The 9,198-nt window shown below is 37.3% G+C and overlaps 1 protein-coding gene and 1 long non-coding RNA gene across 2 annotated transcripts; both read left to right on the top strand.

Moving 5' to 3' along the window:
* The first annotated feature begins 839 nt into the window (after positions 1-839).
* LOC114537207 lies at positions 840-5,629 on the top strand. The gene is made up of 3 exons (XR_003688563.1): positions 840-948; positions 5,393-5,448; positions 5,611-5,629. It is a non-coding gene; the product is annotated as an uncharacterized LOC114537207 (long non-coding RNA).
* Positions 5,630-5,653: 24 nt separating this feature from the next.
* LOC114537202 (stimulated by retinoic acid gene 6 protein-like) lies at positions 5,654-8,325 on the top strand. Its single transcript, XM_028558338.1, has 5 exons — positions 5,654-5,709; positions 5,914-5,971; positions 6,424-6,509; positions 7,714-7,847; positions 8,201-8,325. The coding sequence occupies exons 1-5, from the start codon at positions 5,654-5,656 to the stop codon at positions 8,323-8,325; spliced, it is 459 nt and encodes a 152-aa protein (XP_028414139.1).
* The last annotated feature ends 873 nt before the right edge of the window (positions 8,326-9,198 follow it).

The raw sequence follows: 9,198 nt of genomic DNA, 5'->3' as shown, positions 1-9,198 counted from the left end.
TGGCTACGCCACTGATTATTCCCATAACTCGTTATCGGTCTTTCATGATTATTCCAAAGACACGGAAAAACACATACGACAGCTAACGACTGAATGGAAACTAGGCATTAAGAATACATTAGGAATATGCAGTGGCGTAGGAAGGGGGGGGGGCACTGGGGACACGTGCCCCCCCAACTTTCAAGAAGATAAGAAAAAGTGCCCTTTTTACAAGGAAAGTGCCCTTTTTCATACCTAACATTGGTATGCCTTTATGAGAGTTTGTGCCTAAATTAATGAATGCAGTAAGTTTTTTTAGGATTCCAGCATTCGCTAGCCCCGACTTGCCAATTGCGACGTTTATGTCAATAAAAATAGCACAAATACCGAAAGTTTCCAAGCCGGAAATATCACGTCTTCTTGTTGCTAAGTTACCGAATACAGATTTTATATGGTCAAAGTTATAACATAATCAAAGTTGCTAATTTTTCTTGTTAAAAATTCATGTTAAAATTTTAAACTCTTCTTATATGATAAGTGATAGCATACAACATGGTCCCGCGCACCATGCGGCACTTTTTGAAAATACTACGAATTTGCTGTTTCAATGTAGCTTGCATTATAAATGTGAAATACAGACACAAACTAAAGTCATAATTTTAAGACAAAACAAGAATTGCGCTGTTTGGCAATCGAAAATGAAGTAACTTGAGGATGCTCTTTTTCTATGAAGAAGTGCCCCTGAAAGCATGTGTCTCCCCCCCAACTTTAACTTGCTCCTGCGCCACTGGGAATATGCAAATTTGTTTTTTCAAAACAAAGTCGTGACCGCAGTGCGTACCTTTTGTTCTTGTAACAGATAACAGACAGACTATACCAAGTGGCTCGTCACTCACTACTCAGTGCACTATCCATATTGATCAACACTTCGATCGAGTAATTCAAGCGGAATTCTTTGCGAATAACACGGTAAGTTACAGACATTTTGGTCTAAGGAATTGAAGTTTTTGGTGACTTCTTTGAAAATTTAAGTGATCGGCAATCGAAAGGCAGCAAAGTGCCAACCACGCTTGCATGATTGATGCATGCTAAGAACGGAAATCTCGCTTGTCAACTTGCGGGCATTACGCGATTCGAATTTACTCTATGGTTTGTGTTTGTTACTTTATTGCGATCAAAAATCATCCAATCGCCGCTTTGTCACAAAAGAATTCTGGAAAATTGTAGCGCGTGACATCTCACAGATATTAGCCAGACATTATAAATTCCATGTGTACTAGACTATCATTTATACCTTGTTTATAAAATGGAAAATATTCACACAACGATAAAAAATGCAGAACTCTTTCAAATGCAGAAAGAATAAATTATGAAAAGTTTACAATAATGTAGCCTTTATCAATGTTTTGGCGCTATACTATAATGTACTGGTATGAACCCAAGATTCCCGCTAATTATAAGTCACAAAGAAAATATATCAAAATAGCCGAAATTAGCATTCAAAGTACCTCACCGAGGATACTGAAAAATCGACGAAAATTGCAATAAATGTTATCTACTTATCTCTGTGTAAAGCGCCGTCGTACAAATGACGAAATTTACGTGAAGAATATTTGGGGCACAGATTTGAGCACTGTGGTTATGACTAGTTTTATTATGAATACGAAAGATTCTCAGTCAATCAGGGACACACGTCCAAAACATGTTGTACGCTTTGGCAACGACATCATGCTTTTATGCATGTGATCAGAAAAGGCGTATATTTTCAAATATAAGCTTAGGAGGGTCGAAATTTTGAAATTCCCTCGGAAACCAAACTTTGGCACATTTTGGGCAGCAATCTTCTATTAAGTTCCTTATTTTAACGTTTGAATTTTCCCGGTTGGTGAACCAGTGAAAGTATAGCTTCCGGTTAAGTGCCACAGTCTAGTAGTTACATCATACAAGTATATAGATATAAAATTCTCTTGGCATAGACTTTTTCTCAAGAAGGGTGAGAAGTCTACACTCGGGACTCAGGATAATTGGCGATTTTGACTGAAGCCAGATTTGACCCCTCTAGCTAGATCATTGAAAATAGTCATTCCAGAGTCTTACTCTTAGTCGTAAACAGTCCTAACGTGTAAGGTTTTAAAAACTCACGAAAATTGTAACAATCACGTACATTAATTTCAGGTATACACACTTTTAATTTAGAACACATTCGCATTTCACAAGGACACAAAGTCTGCCAATCAAGGCACGCTATTTTACTGCCTAGATGCCTGAATCTCAGAAAATACAATACAATACAAAGCATTTATTTCACACGATAAATTACAGCATAGCTGATGTGGTCGTGTATCTAATAATGAAATATAGTACAAATATACTAATTAACCTAACTATATACATAATTAATTATTCTGTATTTCATGTTTAAAATGACCTAAATTAACTATAGCTCTTTGGTTATTTTCCAAGGAGTTCCATAAAACGGCAGCTTGATAAAAAATTGATTTTTTCAGATATTCAGATTTTGGCTTAGGTAGTAAAACTGTTTGTTTCCGTCTTAAGTTATAGTTACTTTTGTATTTAACTAAATACGGCAAAAGTAGCTCAGGCAAATGACCATAATAGCACTTATGTGCTAAAGTCAGTAACTTTTCAGAATAGATTTCTTTTAGTGATTTCCATTTTACTTTCCTGTAAACGTCTGCTGTCGGTGTTTGCCAGTCCATCCCATAGATGATTCTAGCAGCTCGTACGTGTATTCTTTCCAATTCGTCAAAGAGCACCGTTCCACATGATCCCCAAATGATCAAACCATAAGTAACTGAGGGCAGTAATACTTTATGGTAAAAATCCCCTTTGGCTTGGATAGGGAGAAAGTATAAAGATTTTAAAAGGTTAAGTTTCTGTACAAAAGACTTTATTAGTTTTTGAACATGGGCTTTCCACGTTAGTTTATTGTCAATTTCAATACCCAGACATCTTGATTTTTCAACCAGTTTAATACAGTGGTTTCCCAGTTTAATCGCTTGTAGTGGACCTATAAAGTTGCTTCGACTTAATATCATGCATTCTGTTTTTCCTGGATGTGGTGTTAATAGGTACTATTACACCAGTTTTGCATCGCAGATAAAACTTTATTTAGTGCTGAACAAACTTGATCATGGGTTGGCCCAATTACATACAGGGTAGTGTCATCTGCATACATGAAAATGACACCTTCATTATCATTACAAATGTCTGGTAAATCGTTACAAAACAATGCAAACAAAATAGGGCCTAACACTGACCCCTGCGGCACCCCACATTTTACTGTCATTGGGTTTGATTTACAACCGTTTACAACCGTTATTTGAGCTCGATCTCTCAAGTAATCTTTAATCCAACACCATAAATCTCCTGATATACCAATACCTTGCAACTTTTGAAGTAATATCGTATGAGATATCGAGTCGAATGCTTTTTTAAAATCGACGAAGACGATTCCTACGACTTGATGGTTATCTAATGCTCTTCTCCAGTCTTCAGTCATCTTAATCAGCAACAACTCAGTGGAATGACCTTTCTTGTAAGCCCACTGATGTTGATTACTCAATTGATTTTCTGATACGTGAGTTGCAATTGTCGTGGCCACATTTGACAATTGCAACTCACGTATCAGAAAATCAATTGAGTAATCAACATCATCAATACCCAGACATCTTGATTTTTCAACCAGTTTAATACAGTGGTTTCCCAGTTTAATCGCTTGTAGTGGACCTATAAAGTTGCTTCGACTTAATATCATGCATTCTGTTTTTCCTGGATGTGGTGTTAATAGGTTACTATTACACCAGTTTTGCATCGCAGATAAAACTTTATTTGAATCAAATGAGGCTATAAGCCACAGGTGGATGTTGCTGTGACTTCATCGGTTAGCAAATTTTCAAATGGACTTATCGAAGAATATGGGCGTCGGTCTTGCAGCGCGATAAGGGCAGAATTTCGATGTTGTCAATGACAGATCAAATGCTATAATAATCTGTCAGCTAGAACCGACGAATATCGGACCGCGGTTTTCTGTTTGTTTTTGCCGTTTTCATTATAAATGATCTGTTTTTAACTCGTAGACTTAGCACACCACTCGTCCAATACAGGAAGGAAGGGATGGGCCGATATCGTGGTATCTATTATCGATACTAACTTAAGTTTAGGAGAAAATTATTGATATACTAACTTAAGTTTAGGAGACAAGTATCGATACTAACGTATATTTAGGAGAAAAGTATCGAAACTAACTTAAGTTTAGGAGACAAGTATCGATACTAACGTATATTTAGGAGAAAAGTATCGAAACTAACTAAAGTTTAGGAGAAAAGTATCGATACTAACTTAAGTTTAGGAAAAAAGTATTGATATACTAACTTAAGTTTAGGAGACAAGTATCGATACTAACGTATATTTAGGAGAAAAGTATCGAAACTAACTTAAGTTTAGGAGACAAGTATCGATACTAACGTATATTTTGGAGAAAAGTATCGAAACTAACTAAAGTTTAGGAGAAAAGTATCGATATTAATTTAAGTTTAGGAGCCAAGTATCGATATTAACTTAAGTTTAGGAGAAAAGTATTGGTATTAATTTAAGTTTAGGAGACAAGTATCGATACTAACTTAAGTTTAGGAGACAAGTATCGATACTAACTCAAGTTTAGGAGACAAGTATCGATACACTTAAGTTTAGGAGACAAGTATCGATACTAACTCAAGTTTAGGAGACAAGTATCGATACTTACTCAAGTTTAGGAGACAAGTATCGATACTAACTTAAGTTTAGGAGACAAGCATCGATACTAACTTAAGTTTAGGAGACAAGTATCGATATTAACTTAAGTTTAGGAGACAAGCATCGGAGGCTGAATAGTGCTATCCAGCGGACAGTCATTTTTCAATCGTTCACAGAAAGCTGGAAAAGCAACAAAATTACAGCTTTAGAGCTAACAATCATTAAAGAGGATCCTAAATTTCAGAATGCTAACGAAAGTTATACTGAACAGCGGGCAATTTTTGAGAGACTGAAAAAATGATGACAATTATTTACGTTAATTGTCAAAACATCTAACCTCCAATCATTGCGCAATATTTTGGTCACATGTATACATCTGTAATTCTCCATAAAGGTCTTATGAATTAGTAATTCATAAATTAACTTTCAGATTAGCATTCCTAACTTTGTTACACACATGCCCTAATATGCAATAAGCTTAATTTATTTATTTCACAAGCACGTTAAAATACTCGCGGCCGATGTAAATACCCGTACAGATCAGCCGCTCGTATTTTAACTAGTACTTGTTGTGTTAGATCGAGCGATGTATACTGCGTGCCAAAAAAGTACCCTTAACAAGTGATTCCAAAAGTGGGTATTTCGATTTCCGTTTCAGATACCATCCCTCTGACTTGCGATGAGTTTTTTTATCACAACTCAACCTCCCACAAGGTGAGCCTATTTTATGTCTACAACATTGAATAAAGAAGTTCTATTTTAATCTATGTAGCAGGCGGGCACTGTGCTATCTGTGCTATCTGTGCATGGAAAATGGCCCTTTTTAAGCTTTGCATGAATATTTCCATGTGATTGACAATATTATTTTGCTCGAAGACGTCTTAGGCTAAATTTTGTGGTGGGGGGGGGGGGTTATGGAATGGCCAACCAGGGAGAAATTGAATGTTTAAAGATTGCTGCAGTATTTTATCGCAGGCACAAGCCCTAAATGTAGAACTGAACTGATTTGGTTCCAGGACCCATGCATGGCTACAGGTCTTGGAGTTAACCTCACCGTTGCATGTTAAAATATTAATTTGCCCACAACTTAAAAACAAAAAATGTACTAGTTTCTAGATGAATCTATTTTGTTGCAAACAAATACTATGTTGCATAAATATAAAATTTCTTTACTTTTAGTCCTCCCCCCTGCATTGTGGATGAAAACTTTTTTCGTCACCTATTTTTAGTTCCAGCTGTAAGTTTTTAGACGCAGTTTTGTCGAATTAATAATATCGATAAGATGTATATAGTACTTGGCTACTGTTTCTTTATTATTATATACAATGCTGCCATCAAGTTTGAATGGCACAGAGGTAATCTTTACTGGGGAGAAAATACTTACATAGAGGAGGGAGATGGTTCACCCATCCAGTCTATACGTTAAAAAAGGTCCTGAACTTGGCTTTGAAATGGATTCAAATATGGCGACCGAGTTCTAGTTCTAGTTCACATACATGTATTTCACTGGAAATTTCTATTGGAATTTTTTATTTCATGAAACTTCGTGTCTTCATGTCTCGCCGTTCCTGTAGAATTTCTAAAAAAAAACTTGTCTACTGTCTTGTTAAACTAGAATTACCAGGTAATTGTGAATATCATTCAACCCAAGTTGCCTATCGGATAGCAGAAATCGAAAATTTTTTTCAGGGGATAATTCTTACAGTATTGGCATTCTTACGACGAAGAAGGAGTTTTAAAAAAGATATTTGTGGAGGACGACCTGGCCTTGTTATGTACGTTTATATCATACTTTGTTAACCGTCAACATGTTGGACACTTAGGGGCCGATTACATGGGCCGGGCTAGCCCGGCAAACCGGGCTGGCCCGCTTTGCCGGGCCAGCCTGTTTCCTATATTATCGCAAGCAATTTTCACGTTTCGATTACATGGGAATTTTCAGCCCGGCTTGCGGGGCTGGCCCGGTTATGTCAACCGGGCTAGCCCGTCTTGCCGGGCTGAAAGTTAGCATGTAATCGTTTCAGCCCGGCAAACCGGGCTGGGTATTCGTCAACACATGCACAGTGTTACACACATGCATAAACAACAATGGCGTCTGCGTTTGCTAAATTTTCTTCGTTTGCTAAATTTCAGCCCGGCAAAGATTACTCATATAATCGTTTGCTAAATTTCAGCCCGGCACAGCGGGCTAGCCCAGTCCATGTAATCGGCCCCTTAGGGGCTGTTTACATGAGCCCAGTTACCCGAGATTCAACGAAGCGTGAGAGGACTTTGAGGTATTGAAATAAGTCTTTATGACACCAAACAAGCACATGTGATTATACGACTGCCAGGATCATGTTATCTGCTCATTTCACTACCTCAAAATCATCTCACGCTTCGTTGAATCTCGGGTGACCGGACTCATGTAAACAGCCCCTTAGGGCTGCTTTCCACTGTCGCGTAATTTGCAAGTACGTACTTGCACGTAAAAGTTTAAAACCTTTGTTGTATAATTAATTTTATGCCAAAAAAACCACACCAAGTCTTCAACAGAATTCTACCCTATGCATCCATTCAATTGTAGATTCTATAAGTATAATCTAAATGATTTAAAACTTTTATGTGCGTGTACGTATAGTGCAAAAAACGCGACAGTGTGAAGCAGCTCTTATGCAGGTTTTTTTCTTATGCCATTGTTCAACAAGCGTCACTTCGGTGTAAAGAGTATATATTGCATTAGAATTGGTAGGCTTGGTGGAAATAACAATGGAGTAATAAAAAACCCCGCATAAGTGTTATGTTAGCCCGGCTTTCTCGCGATGACGAATATGCTTTTCATATATTGTTTTATAATTGTTTGAATTTCTTTTTAATTTTTAAAGTTAGTAAAAGGTGGCAAATTTTCGCCATCGTGATTCGTGAGAAAGGCTAATCTGGAAGCTCGAGTTGTATTTGAGAAGTTGTTAGTGCATTAATAAAAACCTACCTCCTGTTTAGACCCGTTGATTTCCTTGGTTTTGATCATGACCGCTTGGCCATCATGTTTGTGTTTGGAGCTACAGCTGGAACAATTTTAGATCTCCTTTTACACTTGAATATTAATACGGCTGTTTCAAACTCTTGGACGACTGGTATGTTAGTCTTGTGATATTTATTATACTTTCAGCAGGTGTCTGGTAAAAAATGAGCACGAAGTTTTGCAATCTAAAAGACAATAGTTTTCAACGGTTAGTAAATCCCAGCGCGTATTAGAGTTTTCAGTTTAGACAGAAATTTCATTAATAGTGGTGTCTACGAATACCGCTGGCAAACATCTGCGCATGCGTGGCTTTTTTCGTATTTCGCACACTGATCGATTTCGTGCCAGCAAATAGGAACAAGAAGAGTTAACAAACTGACGAGGAGTAAACATTCTTTTGCTTAAGGAAGATAAATTACAAGGCATTTATTGCTCATTCAAGCTCATTATTGGTTTATTTTATAGCGTTCCTCACCATCGGACTTGCTCTTGAACCAGCTTTCTTGTACTACCCATACTTTGCATGTTTGGCTTCCTACCACAGAATCATTGGTGCGATGATGGGATTTCCCTATGCAGTAATATTGTGAGTCTTGACTTAATTCTACTCGATATTCAAGCCTATTTCAACACAATAATAATACTATTGTGGCCCGTTTTAAACGCCAGAGTTTTCATGTGCCGAAGATCATTCACAATGGACAATATCTATATATCTTTCCTTCATATCTATTGCGTTCATAGTTTCGGTATAAGAGAAGTTCGATATTTTCTGCCGAGAGACCATTTCCGAAGTAGACCAAATGCTTGGTTGGGGCAGCTGGAAAGAGCATGCCAAATTCAATATAGTTGCTTTAACTGCGAAATGTTGAAAAATAACTGAAAAATATAACCGTGCATGTGAGGAGCAGTGCGTAAGACGAAAAGCTTTAATTTTTATGCGATGTCCGCTGGAAAACCGAGCCCTCTGTACTGGGAGAATATTTGCCGAATATGACCGACGTGGAAGCAAGCAGTTAATTTTGTATGAATTTAACAGTAAAAAGTAAATGTAACACTGACTGATATATATTCCATTACTACTGATGTGCGGAGTCCATTCTGGGGGAGCTACGTTCTGGGATTGACTTTTGTACGCGTTTTGTATTTGATAGGAAAAGCCTACTATTGTAAATTCATCTCAAATTCATCTCTCGATTCCCGGACCGACTTTCTTGGTCTCATTCAGATTTTCGGACCGACTTTAAGACTAATTTCAGAAACGCTATAGGGGGATGTGCGCCCCCTGTCTGTGAGCTAGCAACACGTGTTTGTAGTCCATTTAAGACTCGCTCGTTTTATCCATGATGTAGCGTTACATATACGCTTTATGACAGTATAACTGTATAACTTCATAACATAACAGCATACGCATAACAGCTTTATGAAAGCATAACTTCTGTGAATTAATGAAAGGTATTTTG

Source organism: Dendronephthya gigantea, unplaced genomic scaffold (assembly GCF_004324835.1).
Source record: "Dendronephthya gigantea isolate DGI-Jeju-01 unplaced genomic scaffold, DenGig_1.0 000153F, whole genome shotgun sequence".
NCBI lineage: Eukaryota > Metazoa > Cnidaria > Anthozoa > Malacalcyonacea > Nephtheidae > Dendronephthya > Dendronephthya gigantea.
The sequence above is the reverse complement of the archived record's forward strand: the minus strand, read 5'-3'. Positions and strand labels throughout refer to the sequence as shown.